Raw genomic sequence first — 17,575 nt, 5'->3', positions numbered from 1 at the left:
GTGTCCTCGCTCCTCCCCTCCCAGCCTCCTGCACGCCGTAAAATAGCTAATTGCGGTGGGTGGGAGGAGCTGATCGTCAGGGCCCGCTGGTGGGCAGGAGGGAGGGAGGAGGGGTTGATAGGGGGCTGCCGGTGGATGCTCAGCACCCACCATTTTTTCCTCTATGGGTGCTTCAGCCCCAGAGTACCCATGGAGTCAGCGCCTATGCTCAGAGAGGCTCTTTGTGTTACATTTAAGGTCTCACCTGACGTTTAAATATTCTATGTAGTAATCCTTTCTTGGGTGGCTCTGGGGGGTAGCTTTTGTTTAGGTCCGGTGAAATAGTACCATTTGGTCCAAATACATTTAGCTCTTTAAAACACTCTGTTTCTATCATCTGGTAAAACACAGAAAGAATAAAAAGAGATGATGCATTATTACTATTATTTATTAATATTACAAGAGACTCCAGATGCCCCAATCAGGATCAGGGGCCCCATTATACTAAGTGTTGTACAAACATGAAATAAAAGACAGTCCCTTCCCTAAAGAGCTTACAAACTAAAGAGGGACAAGATGTGACAGGAGGGTGTAGGACGCAACAAGGGCCAATCAGCAACAGGACACTTCTCTGGCTATTGTTGTTAGGCAGTTTACTGTGGCTCTAGTAGCAGAGATGGGTCTGAAGATGTACAGTCTTCTGATGGCTTGTTAAATTGAACTGAATAACTCTCAGGCCCTAGAGTGGGAAAATCAGAGTTAACGTCCCAACCTAAACACCACATTCAGTTTCACTGGGAGCTTCCGTAACTAAGCAGTTCTGACCGCTGATGCTGTCAGGCCAAGTCGACCTGACCTTAGCCACCTCGAGGAAGAGTCTCACTATTCAAAACAGCAAGGCAGTTTAGTCAGTTTTCCCACCATATTCATCACCTCCCATGAGGTGCTGTCAGCATGCCAAGGAATCAATACAGTGTAAAAAGCATCTTTTGCCATCAAGGGTTTGAATGGGGAAAGTATATTGTGTTAGAACAATAGCTGAGCCCCTACCTGTACTGGCAATATAACCTAACAGATGGCTTCAATCTCTAATGTATATGATTCTGCACTATTCCAATAAGTCTTATTAAGAGAATGCCCCATTAAATTTTGCATTGTTTTTCTTTTCTATGTTGGACAATATAAAATACGGATTGGCCTGAACCCAAAAGGCCAGTTATGAGCCCCCCTAAACTATGGGGAAGTTTATACTTGGATCTGAACTTTACTGCTGGCTCTGTTTCTACAGCAGGCAGAACAAATCCCCCAATCAAAAACCCTGGCACTTCAGAAAAGTTCAGATCCAAATTTAAATGCCGCAGCTGGGGCCCATCAGATACAAAATAATGAATGAGAGGAGTGTCACAAATAGAGCGCCACATTAAGGCAGCAATCCATTCCGCGGAAGTTCTTTAGAGCAGTTATCAGAACATCTCCATGGAGACCAGCAGGAGGAAGTACAGGAGGACCCTTGCCAATTTACACAAATATGCAGAATCAGCAGAAACAGTCACCTGAACCTGACATCTGTGGTACTTTATAGATCTTGAAAGAGTGCATTTGTAACTTATGAATGCATTAGAGTCTGGCACGTTACCCAGTGGGTATATATTACTGGAAGCATACAACTGCTCTTAAGCAGCTTTGGGTTAGAGATTGCATTGGGGCGATATGATCATGGTGTACCCTTACCTCATTCTGCCATGGAATAGATACGGATCCTGTGGAAAACTTGGAATAGAAATCATCATCTGTTTGGTCCAGGTTTACCCCTTTCACTGTGGAGAATTGCTCGATGTCTAACACATCCTTGCAGTATACTGCTCTGGGCTGTCTCGGCAGAAAAAGCAGGAGAGAAAATGTCTTTGAGTCTGGACACGTGCCTTGATTCACACACTCATTCAAGTGAGAATGTCTGACCACAAGTGACTAGCCACATCCTGCCTTCCTATACTTGCTCTGCCCATGTGTTTATCGTCAAAGGCTGACTTGCTTTAAGCATTTAAAGCTTCCACTTTGAAGTCCTTACAGCATCAGCAGAACCACAGTGGGTTTTAGTCATCCATGTAGCACATGGCTAAGAGGTGAGGTGACAAGGACAGAAAAAATAAGATAAGGTAAAAAGAGGATAAAAAAAATAGAAGCAGTTCTTTCTTTTAGAGAGGGACACACACACACACGAGCCATTCAAAGACTAGAAAATCTGTGCAAAATGCACACCTGGGATGGCTCTGTCTGCCCCAAATGGAAGTCTCATTCTGCTCAGCCAGCTGTGGTGTTTGCAAGCTTGAAGCTTTAAAGGAATTTGTACTAAATGCTAAAGAACACAGAAGAGGTTTGGAGTTTTTCCGTTGTTTGTGTTAATAGCTCAGCTCTTTCTCAGCCGTTGGAAACACTCTAGAGCCATTCCTATTAACTGCTACAATTTTCACTGCTGTATTTCTGCAGATGCAAAGTCAAATACCTTTAACTATTTTAATATAGTTCTTAGCTCTCTGGAATGACTGCTACATCACTTTGAAGAGACATTTCCCTCAGCTAACAGACAAATAGTCAGCCATATTGAACAGAAAACAGAAATACTCCCTAGTGGTTACTTAACATGGACTCATTGCATGCCCATAGAACTTACCCTAGCTGCACAAAGTTACCCTTTAACACAGGCATTACCAAGATGCAGCTTGTAGGACTAGTGTAGCCTACAGAATTCTACCACATGATCCACTTCCATGTTAAGGAAGATAGTGTAAGTGTGGCTTGCAAAGCCTAGAGATCCCAGCATGCAATGAGTTATCTAGAACTGAGCAGTCTGGCCAAATTAATCAAAATGAAGTGCTACATGCTGGAATCTATATTCTCTGTGTGCTGTGCCTTCTTATTAAAGATGAGGACTGCTATTGTCTATTTAATTCTCTGTGGCGGCAGTGTGGTCCAGTGGCAGACTGGGAGACGTGGTTCTCTTCCCACCTCCATTCCTGACTGTGTGACCTTGGGCAAGTCAATTAACCTCTCTGTGCTTCAGTTACCCTCTCTGTCAAATGGCTATAACAATACTATACCTCTCTTTGTAAAGTGCTTTGAGATTCCATGGGGGGGAGGGATAGCTCAGTGGTTTGAGCATTGGCCTGCTAAACCCAGCTTTGTGAGTTCAATCCTTGAGGGGGCCATTTAGGGATCTGGGGCAAAAATCTGTCTGGGGATTGGTCCTGCTTTGAGCAGGGGGTTGGACTAGATGACCTCCTAAGGTCCTTTCCAATCCTGATATTCTATGATCTATGAATGAAGAGAGTTCTGTGAGTGCTGAATTATCTAGCTTAGGTGCAGCTCTTGAGATACCAATAAATTGCCAGGCGGCCCTTAATGGGGCAAAAAATTATGTCCCTCTACTTTAGCAAACACATGGATAATAGATGCCCTCTAGCCATTACATACCACAATTAAGCTTTTAGTAGGCTCTAGCTGATCCCATATTTGAGTCCAGAATTTTCTAATTTTCTTCATGAGAAAGAAACACTAATTTGTCTCCTATTTCTTCCCACTGAAGCAGGTCATAACACCCTGAGCTAATTGGCAGGAATAACGAGGCTACATAGTAAAGTGCAAAGCCAACCAGAGCAGCTAAAGTAAACTTTTGTAGCTTTTAAACCACTTTGGTTTGATTGAGTTTGCAGCAATGCAAACCAGAGCTGCCAAACTGTTACTTTCCCTAATACGTTAAAGCTACAATGTTTACTTAGAGCAGTGGTTCCCAAACTTTAACAACCTGTGAACCTCTTTCACGAAAATGTCAAGTCTCGCGAACCCCCTCCTAAAAATGAATATTTCCAGGGATTATCTCCTTTACCTGAGTATAAATTATAAAAGCAGTGATCTTGGAAATACACAATTTGTTTTTATGACATGATTATTACACACTATTTATTATTAATTATTATTTATCATTGCAGTATTTTTATTACATTATGAAAACGGCAACACTCTTCCAAGATCTCACTTTCGTAGCTTGTATCACTTTGAATAAGCCTGTTATAAGACAAGGTTCCTATGTTTCATCAAGGAGTATCAGATGTGAAACAGCAGGAAAGTATTTAAGAAGTCAACTCAAAGAGTTCCTCCTACACAAGCATTCAGGTCTTGAGCAGTCCAGGCAAACAACGCAGCTACAACAAAGCTTAAACTTGTTCTTCATAATAATTTTAAAAACAACACTAGCTGCCTATTTCATTTTAAAAACAGCAAAAAATATCCACCTCCCTTTCCATTTCTTATAAGGAGTCTTGAAGTTTAAATCTCCTCAGTGTGATAGATAGGCTTGCTCTGATCTGCTTAGCTCTTGGAAATCCAGGGGCTCTGGGCTGCTGGCCCGATGCTGCCCAGGATTTTTAGGGACAGCTCTGTCCGCCATTAGGGATTTCTTTCCCGAGAACCCCCTGTAACATTTCGCGAACCCCCAGGGGTTCACGAACCCCAGTTTGGGAATCACTGACTTAGAGCCATATGGGGACTTTAAGGCTAGAAGGCCTAGCCAGACAGACAGGCTTGGGAGAGGAAAATAACCATGGAACTCTGTGCACGGGGAAGGAGATGTATACTACAAAGGGCTTTGAAACTTTTATTACTGTCACTGCAATACTGACCTTCAGTATGTGCAATAGTGATGGGTAAACCTCAAGGGGAGGGTCAGAGTTGGGATCTATTTCAAATAAGCACTAAAGAAACACAGTCCTGGGGGCGGGGGGTGTTTAATACCTGAACCCGATTCTGAATTTTTTCAAACAACAGATTTTTTTTTTATAATGACTTATTCCCCCAGAGCAGAACATTGGGCTGTTTGAAGTCTGGGTCCAGATTTTGTGGTTTAAGCTAAAAGCGTATCTAGCTAAGGTACTTAAATAGCCCTCATTACGGTCATATCTGAGCAGCTCACAATCTATAATATATTTGTTCTCACATTACCCCTCTGATGTAGGGCAATGCTACTATTCCCATTTTACAGGTGGGAACAGAGGCCCACAGAATATAAGTGACCTGCCCCAGGTCAACCTGGAAGTCTCTGGTGGAGTAGAGGAGTGGTTCTCAAACTGGGGGTTGGGATCCCAAAGTGGGTCACGACCCTGTTTTAATGGGGTCACCAGGGCTGCTGTTAGACTTGCTGGGGCCCAGGGCTGAAGCCAAAGCCCCACTGTCCGGGGCCGAAGCTGAAGCCCGAGGGCAGCGGGGCTCAGTTTACAGGCCCCCTGCCTGGGGCTGAAGCCCTTGGGCTTCGGCTTTGACCCCCTCCTGGGGTCATGTAGTAATTTTTGTTGTCCGAAGGGGGTCGCAGTGCAATGAAGTTTGAGAACCCCTGGAGTAGAGAATTGAACTTACCTCGCCTAAGACTGGACCATTCTCCCTCTCTGTACAAATATACATACATGCTTAGCTGAGCTCTCAATCTCTTACTTCTCCAAAACTGGAGTGGGAATTCTGTGAAAATATGCTTCCCTATGAACTGTCTGCTACTTGCAGGAGGCCTGGTGCCAGTTGGACGAGCTCACAAGGCACAAAAACAGGGAAGAAATAAAAGGAGTTCTTTTGGAACCTAAGAAAAGGCTGAGTTTAAGTTTGGGACTCGGGAAAGGGTTTTATTTAAACCAGTTCACCATCCTTATCCCAAAAAGAAATGAAACAAGGCATTGCCAGCTATGGGAAATATAAGGGAGCAGTCATTTTAGAAAGACATCTAAAGAAGGGGTGTGTGCAATATATTCTCTCTAGATCCAGTCAAGTGGGGTTTTCTCTACCATATGCTACTCACATCAGGGACAAAGGGAGGGTCCAACATTCCTGCCTCTAATCGTTTGAAGTTCATACTCTTGAAGAATGGGTGCTTCTTCACTTCCACTGCACCTTCCCCCTGACATCCCAGCCTCTGCTTCACGTCTTTGGTTAGTAGCTGAAACAGACCAAGAAAGATCGTAAGAAAGCCTGAAAAGCAATAGCCCTACGATGATATTTTTCCTCCTGTTTGTGCTTGAATAGGGGCATGGGAACAGGAGAATTATTATCATGAGTTAACATCATGACATTGTGGTACAGCCTAGAGGCTAAACAGGTCAGGACTCCATTGTTCTAGGCATTATTCAAACATATAGACAATGATCCGCCCCAAAGAGCTTACAATCTCAATAGTGTTGTCCTCTATCCTATAGTCTCCTCCCACTTATTTTCAATGGGTAGCTGAGAGAAGAGGAGGTTTGACATATGCCCTATAGTCCCACATGTTCTCTGAACACTCGTTCTCAAGCTACTGTTGTCGGAATGATGCTCCTTTGTTACTTTGGCCTGTTTACCCCTGCCCAGTGTAATACTTTCCAGTATTGCATGTAATACTGAACTTTTAAATCATATCTTTTTCTTTACTAAGCCTACTGGGCCCATTCCTGCTCCCGCTGAAGTCAACGGGAGTTTTGTCAACGGAGCTACATTGATTCACACCAGCTGAAGCTCCAATATGTGTCAGTATCAGCAATATAACCAGTCTCCATCAGCCCAAGCCTAGATTTTTACAGGGCACCACAAGACACCATCTCTGCACTGCTACATCGGTTCCTAGATCCTGAATTCAGGCATCTTGTGATGGGCTGAGGGAAGCTCACTTGCAGCTTTGGAGGAGATCTGGAGAAGTCTACAGAAGAATCAGTTTGACTGCAGAGATTTCCTCTCTGCTCACAGGGATCCTTAATAGGGCAATGGGGATTAACTGAACTCAGCATAATTGATAAATTAGATAAACATGCACAGGAAGATAACCACAGAGAGATGTGTGTTAGAACCAGAGTCCATTGGGAGGCCTCTATGTTTCTGATAATTGATCTGGGAGAGCCCAGTTAGTTCAATGAGTGAGATATTTTGGTGCCTAATCCTTTTAAATCAAGTACCCGTAATCAATTAGAACAAGCCAATGACTTATTACATGGTGTTTACTCAATCTAATTATTATATTTTTTAAGCACTGAAAGAAAGGCAGAGCTATGTATGTAATGACTACCTTTGTGCATCAGCCTATGCCAATTACTGATGGCCTTTTTTATATGTCGCTACTGCATCACAAATTTCTGACATTCTCCTAAACCGTGAAATTGACAGTGGCCTGAAAGGTTTGTGGGGGAGGGGTTGTCTTAATTCAGTTTAAGTGGCTTTTTCGTGCACGCATGCATTTTTAGCCAAAGCAGTGAAACATGAGCCACAACTCAAACTGACACTGCTTAGGAGACTGCAGTTGTCTAATATAGTGAAAAATACTTCCCCTTGATAAGTCAGAGGCAAATAAATATGCAATAAAAGCAATTGATTTTACAAAAAGATGAATGTTAGCTGTGTTAGCGTATCCTCTCTAGCGAATGCTGATTTCTAATGCTGAAAGACTGGGAAGAGAATAAAAAACCTGCCCTTTTAAATGAGAAGGGGGTACTTACTAGAATCAGGGGAATACCATATGGGGAATATCCGACAGGAGAGTTTTAACTAAAGACTCTCCTGTGGCAGTCTGATTCCAAAAAGGCAGCCAAAGACATATGCTACACGGACAAGTCAGGCTAGAAAAAGCCTTAGGTTAAAAAGGACTTGATCATGCATTAGCAGCAAGACGTATAAGGGGTAGTCCCTCCTTCTCTCCAAACACTGAGAAAAGGAAGAAAAAACGTAAGATGCGGGAGAAAGAAATACTGCTTCATTCACAACATAGAGGGAAATCATTACACAGGAAGGTACAGCTGATAGTTCACACAGCTCAGCTGTTTTTTACTTACAACATCTCAATCCACCAGGGGGTAGCAGAGGAAAAGCTAATTGCAGCAACTACATTGCAAACATCTAGTATTTGAGCAGCATTACACTTTCAAAAGCATCAGAAAAACATGGCCGAGTAAGTAGACAACCCCCCAGCCAAACAGACTCACTAGCACCCTGCGATTTATTTGCCTCTTCTGAGTATTCAAGCTGACCATTCCTAGTGGGTTCTGCCCCCTGCGGAAGCAGATAATCAGCAGGGACATGGCCCCTTGTTTGAGAACCTCTCTGGGGAGACTGCTTCCAAAGATGAAACAAGGAGTAGTAGTTCCCTTCCTGTATTTCACCTCTCTATGCTAGGGTTACCATATTTCAGCAAGCAAAAAAGAGGACGGGAGGAGCCCCGCCCTAGCCCCGCCCCCGTCCTGCCCTAGCCCCGCCCCTGCCCCTCCCATTTCCCGCCCCCCTCAGAACCCCCAACCCTCCCCCCAGCTCCTTATCCCCTGACTGCCCCCTCCTGGGACCCCTGCCCCTAACTGCCCCCCAGGACTCCACCCCCTACCTAAGCCTCCCTGCCTCTTGTCCCCTGACTGCCCCCTCCCGAGACCTTCCCCCCATCCTAACTGGCCCCCTAGGACCCTACCCCCTACCTGTACCCTGACTGCTCCAACCCTTATCCACACCCCCACCCCCAGACAGACCCCTGGGACTCCCACACCCCATCCAACCACTCCCCACCCCCTGACAGCCCTCCCCAGAACTCCCGACCCATCTAAACCCCTCTGCTCCCTGTCCCCTGACTGCTCTGCTCCCTCTCCCCACCCCTGCCCCCTGACAGCCCTGCCCCCAGAACTCCCAACCCCCCCCCCCCGCTCCTTGTCCCCTGACTACCCCTCCTGGGACCCCTGCTCCTAACTGCCCTCCAGAACCCCACCCCCTACCTAAGCCTCCCTGTTCCTTGTCCCCTAACTGCCCCCCAGGACCCTACCCCCTACCTGTACCCTGACTGCCCAAAACCTTATCCACACCCCCCAGAAAGCCCCCCCTGAACTCCCGACCCCCCCGTCTCTTGACTGCCCCCTCCAGAACCTCCCTGCCCCTTCTTCGACTCCCTGGCCCCCTTACCCTGCCGCTTGTCCCGGCACGCTGGGCAGCAGGGGAGGAGGAGCGGGGGAGGCGCTCCAGACTGCCGGAGGCGATCTGCGAATGCAGGGAGGGAGGGAGTGATCTCAGCTGCAGGGGAGAGGAGGAGGGGCTCTCTCTGGTTGTCGGAGCCCCATGTAAGTGGCACCATCCGGCCGGCTGCCCTGTTAGCCGCGCGTGCGCTGCATGGGGGGGGGGGGGGGGAGAAGTCCGGACATTTACAAATTCCCCCCGGACGCTATTTTTAGCTCAAAAATCCAGACATGTCCGGGGGAATCCGGACGAATGGTAACCCTATCTATGCAGCACAACAATCACATCTTCCTCTGAATTGAAGGGCTGTTGGAGCTCCAACCCTAAGATGGGCTGGAATGGCAAGAGAAGAAAAATCACCAGGCCTTTCTTTATCATCTCCAACTATACCATTCCTACAGAGGGAGTCCTACTGCAGTGAAACCCCAAGGGCTGGACATGTTGATAAGCCTTGCTGAGGCTAACAAATCACCCTGAGAAATGGCTGCCATGGTGGACTTGGACTTCCAGGTTTCCATTTTGAACTCTGATGTTCAGGATCTTTGAACCCTGATGCCCAGGGGGAAATGTGAACAAATCACTAGGCATCTCTCCAGCCTTAGTTCTGATCCAAGAGCCTCAATAATCAGCAAATGGGAATGTAGCCTCCATCATCAGCCTGGGCTTTACCATGTTCCAGGAGCTAGGAAGGGGACAAATCACTTTGTGAGGGAAAGGGAAGATCTGCTGAATTTTACTATACAGCCCATTGGACGGAGGATGCCTGCAGGGATCACAGCACCTCAGGCCTGGGGAAGGAAGATGGGGAATCAGGAATCCTTGCTGCAATGGGAGGGTTGTCTGGAGATGTCACGCCTAGCCGTGATGTGTTCCAGTGCCCTCTGGCTGAGAGATGGTCTCAGCTGCAGAAGCTGAAAGGACTGTTTGCTCCTGAGGGAAGGTCTGTAATCTCTCCTCGGGTGCCTGGCTAATGGCAGGGGTTTCTCGCCCTCATCCTTGGCTTATAGGATAACATTTCCTAAGGCTTCTCCAGTTTGCTCCCTGCACGGCACCAACAATTTGGTGGTTTGCCTTCCACTGCCTGATCCATAAATGGCTTGTCACAAACCTAGTCACAGAGTATCCAGGGAGAAGTCTGATATCAAAGCCACTGACTACTGGTCCTTAGCCTCTGAGAGGGAGCTGATACACACCTGAATAGCTTGAGCAAGAGATGCCGAATCAGCAGAATTTTAGTGTGGCAGAGGTGTAATTGCTATGCCAGGAAGACTGAATCTGGCAATCACTGGGCAAAAGGTCACTCCCCAAAATGATGACCAATTAATTCACAAGGTTATCAATGACAGTGTTAACCTTTGGGAGGGTGACAGTCTGATTTTGGCACTGGGACTGCATGGAACCTTTGAGACAGCTTAATGAGCCTCAGACTTATTTATTAGCTCCACTCGATCTAATCCCCTTCACAGCTCTTTCAGGGTGGTGCAGAGGGTTTGAAGGACAGCATCTAGTTGTTGTCTGACAATAGGTTCAAGTGGTCAAGGTTCAATGGTTGTTTCAGCATGTTTCAGCATGACCTGGTGCAACGTCATGCTGAAACAGTCCAGGGGAAAAAATCTTTCCTGGCACTCTTCCGCTGGATCCAAATCAGACAACTTGCCTTGCTCAGATGAGGGGGAGGAAGGAAGTTTTGCTTTTGATGGCTTGGACGAGACTGTGAACTGGGATGCCTTGAGGCATGTTTCTCTGCATTTGTGTTTTTTTAACCACAGCAGGGTTCTAAATTTTGCCCTTTATAGGGAAAGCTCACTGAGGTCTGATGGCCTAAAGAGTTTCCCATCTGAATCCGACTTTTCTCCAGCCAATTTCTGTAGCTCCTGGTCAGAGAGGACAAAGACCACATCTGCTTCCTGCCTTTATGCTGAAGGGATCCTCTCCTCATATGAGAGGAGAAATCCTAACGCAGAAGGCTCTCTTTTATTCTTAAGTTCCCACTGGTTCTTGGACTTTACTTCTGCTGGCTTTTTCCTGGAAAATGTTTTACTGATGTCCAGAAGCTTTCAGAGCCAGCGCTGCTGACCACTGAGATGCAGTGGGCAGGGGTGGACTTGGAGCAGCCTGTGTTAGATAGAAGATGCCTGCAGCTCTTGCTCAGGATGGAGGGAAGACAAACAGGCCCCACTGCCTTGTTATAGTTTCCAACAGTCCTTGCAGGGCTTCCACCTCTGGGCCGGCTGGGGATATTAACTCAATCTGGGAATTGATCCTCATCTGGCTGAAAATGTTGGCTCCTGTTTGGTACATGCGGTCACAGGGTGTGGTGGCTGAGGCTGGGTGGGGAGACCTGAGTCCCTCAGTGGTGTCCAGGAGCCAATTTGCAACAACCTTTGATGCAGAAATCGGTCTTTGGAGCATGAATGGAGTTGGCCGCTGGTGTATTGCTGCTTCTGGCTGCGGAGGCATAGGTGGAGCAGGCAGCTGGGAGTTGGCTGAAACCGCTGGTCACTGCACAACTGTCTGGCCACTGCTGAGATGCTGCCTCACAAGACCCACTGAGCCTGGATCCGAAGGGCCAACAACTGTTCCTCCAACTGGGGCCACTGCCTGGAAGCTGCTTCTGCTGGTGCAGTGGGGTCTGTCTGAGAGGAGAGTGCACTTGCTGGGGGAACTCCACCTGGACACAGAAAGGGCAAGATTCTCCTGCCTGGCACAACTATAGGGAACCAGCACTCAGCTCTCTGCCTTTGCCTGAGGCAGTAAAGAGAAGCTGCTGTACGCTGCTGAGCAATCTCCTTAAAGAGGCCGCGAGTCCCAGCAGGGACAAACCTGGAGCCATATGGAAATTCTATAAGGACTTCCCAATGCTCTGTAGCTCAGGTGAAGTAGGAGACTACTTATCTGCTGCTGCTGGCAGGAAGCAGAGTGGACTGGGTAGTTTTGTAGAAGGAGGTGGCCCACCACTCCACAGGCATTGACAGGTCCTCCTGCTTGCTGAAGCTCCAGAGGGCTTTAGCAACAGTCATGGATACGAGACTGAAATGTCCATCCCATGTAGACATGACCAGGAACGGAGATGACGATTGTGTATTTTGAGCCGTTTGCAGAGGGTTTTCTTTTTAAATGTTAAATTTGCAAAAGATGCATTTAATATGAATAAGGCACAACAAAAGCAAATGCATCACTGCTGATGGCAAGGCCTCTTGGGGCATTAGCCAAATGACCGGAGCAATCGTACTTTAATCTATTTCAGAGTCTATAGTCTATGAACAGAGCTACAAATCAGAAGATCTCCTAGAGACCCTAACGCCAACCAGTGAAGTTGATCCTAAGCAGCAATACTTTCCATCAGGATGACACAGGCACAAAGTGGGATGGCAAGGGTATAAGTGAGGGCAGAATTTAATCCACAGTGATTTACATTCACCAGCATAGGGCTATCACAAAATGGTCTGAAATGACAATGTCACACTAATGCTAATGCTCTATACTTTGGTACAAAGGATTCTCTGATCCTTTGATGTCACAAATTCAGATCTCAGGTGGGGATTCCAACTCTGTAATGTCAGAGACATTTTCTGTGTAGTTTTCCCCCTCTACAGGAAAAGAAACAACTGGAGCAGGGATTGTTAAATAAATCAATCCACAGCCCTCTTCTACATTTATGGATTAAATATGTGTTAGGAGATTCAGTCTGTCAGATTCATATCATACAATATGACAAAAAAAGCCTTTCAATCCTAAAATGACAGGAATAAAGGAAGCAATTTATGGGGTAATATGGAAAATGCTGAGCGGGGGGAGGGAACAGCATAAGGAGAGTCACAACACCCGTTAAGTCAATTAATATAAGGGGGCCCATTAGATTAATTTTGGTCTCAAAATAGAAACAAGCACCCAAAGGAGAGACTTTGTTTTAACTAATTTTTTTAAGGTTAGAAAAATACGACACCGTGCGCGTGGTCAACACTCAGTGAATGAACCATACTGATACTGAATGGGTTAGGTAACAAAGAGGCAGGGATAAAATAAAACATTGTATATTACACTAACCAATGTGCATGATGTCCCAGGTCCCATCAACCTGGAGGAGAGTCAAAAGTCTCTCTGACAGAGTTAAAGGGGAGGTTTTGTGATATCTGAGAGTTCAAGATCTCATTGTTAGGTATTATTATTATGTATTATTATTAATTTTGAAGAGTGCCCTAACGTGTGTGAGTTGCTTCCCCTGATGGATAAAAGAGATTATCACTGACACCTGCTACGTTCAACTTTGACCTAATCTAGATTTATTGGCTGATTTCTGATAGGCATGACATCAGGGATGGGACAATTCCACCACCATGCCACTAACCCTCACCTAGCTCTCCTCAGCTTTAACTTTTCATGGACAGTGGCTACATTATTTTACTCTGAATGACACTTTTTCCCCACCATGCTTCCAGCCCTATAACTAGGTGCAGAAACAGAAGTAAAAGTCATTTTTGTCTCCTATCCATTTCTTTATACAGGCTGGAGGTTTCTGTTTGGTGTGTAATGCAAACTTAATGCTGGCAGGGCTCATGAACACCAAGTTGCCACCAGAAGGTTTTCCCCCTGGCCTGTCATTAGTTGAAATGGGCTTGTCAGAAGGCAGGCTGTTTGAGTGCATGAAACCATCATTAAGGAACCACATACTGTCCTTTATCCTTGCACTCAACTCCCACTGACATCAGTGGGGAGTTCTACACGCAGATCAAGAACAGCATATGGCCTCAAGAATCTATCAGGAATGATGCCAATTAATTACCACTCCATGAGATGTGGCATTGGGTTAGTGCACTGTGAGTTAATGACTTGCACTCATGATTCTTGGCGGTGATGCTGTTCTTAGTTTGCTAGGAGACCTCAGTAGCTCCTATCCAGTCCACCAACCAGAATGATATTAATATGCCACTTGCCTGTGTGTTGCGCGAGGTATTGGTGAAGCTCACACTATTTATTCACTAACCTTTCCTTTTCCTTCTGTTTCTCTGCTAGTTTGCAGTACCCTGCAGGACACCACACTAGAAAATCAAGGCTAAGGCAACACCCCTTTCCAAATTAAAATTTGGCCTTTCGAAGACATATGCTGGAATGTCATTGATTAACTCTTACATGGTTTGGGGATTTCCCTTCCCAGCAATGGCCATAGTTTTGGAAAAGAGGACTCCCAGCTGAAAGGGTAACAGAAGACATTTTAAAGGACAGCCCAACAGTGATTTAACAAGGCGGTCAGCATAGCAGACCTGGGGAAAGTGATAGTAAAGGTAGCGGGTTGGGGGGGCGGGGAGAAGGGGTTTACACTTTCATAATGTGATCTAGGTCCTCAGTACTCTCAACTCCCATGGAAGACAATGGCAGTGAAGAGTGCTCAGGTCTTACATTAGACACTCAAGAGTCCTGCAGCATCAGGCCTTTCTTCCCACAAAGTTAATAAAAGCCACAAGGCGCATTCTTGGCTAAAATCTGGTGTTCAAAGTCTCCTGAATCCAGGAAAATATAGATACTGCTCCCACATCCAAAAAAGGTTAGATAAAATCAAGCTGATCATCAAGAAACTCAAACCAGCCCAAATAAACCCACTCAACACAATCTGGACGAACAGTGGGTGCAAATCTCCTGGTAATGGACCAGTGAGGTTAACTCTGGGTTCTGCAGCCCTCTGAATTGTAGTTTGTGGTCTACAGCCTGATAACGAATCTACCACAGTAAGTTGTCAAATCCCCTTACCATTTTACAGACAGACTTGGCCTCCTCAGAAAATTTATGGGAGTACACCTCTTCAGTCTCCAGGACTCTCCTGTCCACCTCTTCTCTCTTTACCTTCTCTTTCCTTCCACGAAATGGTGATTGTCCAGCAATCATTTCATAAATGAGGCAACCTAGCCCCCAGTAGTCAGGGCTGAGGGTGTATCTCTGATTGTTCAAGACTTCTGGAGCTGTGAGGGACAAAGACACATCTTGTGAAAACACTTAACATTTCTACAGAAAAAGAACTAAAACCCCTAACCCTCTTATTTCAATGACTGAATACACAGCTGCAGAGAACTGTGGGAAAAATATAAGAGTCCCTCCTGGCTTTTACTATCTGAGTTACAGAAAATACAGAATGCAGCTATTCATGCAGAAGCATATACAAAAACACAGCTGGGATTAAAAAACAACAACAACAAAAATCAGTGGAAGCCAAATATTTTTGACTGGCCCAATCTTGAAAGTTCGTCAAGACTTTAAATTTAAAAAAGAAATGGCAAACAAACATTATTTAAACAAAAATGAAATTTCCTAAAAAGCAAATTCTGTCCTTTGGATCAGTTTGTGTATATATTTTTATTTAAAAAACAAACATCTACTATGTGCTGTATATATACTCACTCTGCATACAGTCACTTTCCAACATGCATGTTTACTCTCTGAACACAAACACATGGTCCTGATCTACACACAAATTTGCACCAGGATAGCTAAAGATGTGCTTTATAACTTATTTAGTTACTTAGATGCAAGTCTACATATGGAATAAAAGTGGCTAAAGTCAGTTTGTTATCAACTTTAGCCCAAACATTTTAAACCACTTTTATTCCAAAATGACTGTCCGCCTACAGGTTTACATTGAAATAACTCAGTTGGTTTTAGGAAACTGGGTTAGTTATATCAGTGCATGTTGGTGTGTAGACTAGCACACCGACTCTCTCCTTTTCACACAAAGTCTCTCTCTGTCTGAAACACACAAAGATACACAAAGACTTGCTCACTCTATCACAAACACACAGAGAAAACCTCTCTCTCACACACACTCGCGCACACACACACTTTTTCTAACAGATACACACAGAGTCTCACAGTGTATGTCTGTACTCAAGTGGATGTGTGATTGTAGCAAGGGCAGGCATACGCATGCTAATTTTAATCCAGCTCGCACAGGTAACAATAGTAGCGAGAGGTGATGGCATAGGCTTCAGCACAAGCTAGCAAGCCACGTACAAGCCCGCTAGGGATCCTGGGTATGTACTCTGGTTGCTAGCCCACACTGACATGTCTTCATGACCATGGATATGCCTACTCATGCTACGATCACACCTTCACTTGCAGGGTAGATGTCCCCTCACACTCTAATACACATACATACAGTTCTCCCCCTTCTAGTACACATTAGCACACACACACACACACACACACACACACACACACACACACACACACAGTAGTTAACACTAGCATAACGCCACTGACTGCAAGGTTCAATTTAGCCCACTCACACTTTTGAAGAGTTCTGCATTTGTAACGTGCTAACTGAATTCTGACTTGTTTTGTATTCTAAAGTAGGAGAGAATTAATACCACACTCATTTGAAGAACATTGCAAAACTTGAAACCCCTCTAGCAATCACCAGGAATTGGACTCAAGCTAGAAGACGAAACAGCCATCCCTTAATATAGCCCCTTAAAAATACTGGAAAGCTCACAGACATCTCTTCTGGTTTGATGCTCTGGTCTTGTAGAACAGTTTCCTATAGATTTAGTTAATCTGCACTCCAGACAGACCTCCAAAGTCACAATAATAGAGTAAACTATCAATAAAATGAGCTATTGAGGTACTTACCCATATACCCTACTGTTCCTACCCTTCCACGGATTGAGTCACCCTCCGGGATTTTAACAGCTAGACCCAGATCAGATATTCTAATATGACCTAAGGGGGGAAAAGCAAATATTAAAGTGCAGTCCTCAAATGGCTAAAAACACAAAAGTTACACTCAATGGACCACTTTTGAAATTCATCTAAATACTGTGAGAAGAAAAATGCCACTAGCACTGAATTTGAAAAAATATAATCATTCAGGAAGGGAGAAATGATTTTGGGTGATACTAGGGGTTTTACCTAAGAGTAATGCAATGAAATTTAAAAAAGGAAGGTTTAGGCTGAATGGCAGTGAAAAATCCAAACAGTGAGGTCTATTACACTGTGGACTAGTCTTCATTGCTTGACATATTTAAAACTGGACTGGAAAAAAGCAATGGTAGGTATATTGTCAGGAAATATCTTGCATTGACCTAAGTGGATGGACAGGTTGACCTAATTGGTCTTTTCTATCACTAACTTGTATCACTTTGTGATAGTTTACCTTGTAAAAATAACTAAATTTGGTCCTGAATCTATAACTAAAGCTCAACTTTCAGGTCTTGTTTGCAACATAAGGGTCTGTTCCTTGAGAAATACTATTTAAGAGCCCTAAAAACCTGGAGGTTATTACTACTTATATCCAGATTTTGGAAAGTCGAAGATTGGGGAGCATGTGAGTAAAGGAACAGATTTTGAAATTATATGTGCCCGCCTCCCCCCCCCCGACCATATTTTTAACTTAAATCAAATTATCTCAGAAAGGAAACCACTCAACAACTATGGAGCGTATTTAACATAGAAATCAGCTCAAGTACACTGCATTCCACAGCAGTGTTTTCATTAAAATGTCCAATAACTTTACAGATCCCGAGTCTATTGTGTATCGTTTCTTTAGAAAGGTGGGAGAGTCAAGACTGAGATAACTTGGGTAACTTAATCTATTCTGTCCATTTAGGTCCCAACTGCAGTCCCA

The 17,575-nt window shown here is 44.9% G+C and overlaps 1 protein-coding gene across 1 annotated transcript in view; it reads right to left on the bottom strand.

The window, feature by feature from the left end:
- The window catches only part of GRK5 (G protein-coupled receptor kinase 5), a 228,821-nt gene that overhangs the window by 1,941 nt on the left and 209,305 nt on the right, over positions 1-17,575 (bottom strand). The window contains exons 11-15 of the mRNA XM_065407317.1: positions 16,582-16,671; positions 14,710-14,918; positions 5,816-5,953; positions 1,711-1,848; positions 245-376 (exon numbers count right to left, since the gene is read on the bottom strand). Coding sequence (XP_065263389.1) covers positions 245-376; positions 1,711-1,848; positions 5,816-5,953; positions 14,710-14,918; positions 16,582-16,671 — 707 coding nt within the window. The remainder of the gene's footprint in view (positions 1-244; positions 377-1,710; positions 1,849-5,815; positions 5,954-14,709; positions 14,919-16,581; positions 16,672-17,575) is intronic.

This window comes from Emys orbicularis, chromosome 7, assembly GCF_028017835.1.
Source record: "Emys orbicularis isolate rEmyOrb1 chromosome 7, rEmyOrb1.hap1, whole genome shotgun sequence".
Taxonomy (NCBI): Eukaryota; Metazoa; Chordata; order Testudines; family Emydidae; genus Emys; species Emys orbicularis.
This window is presented reverse-complemented; position numbering and strand designations above follow the sequence as displayed.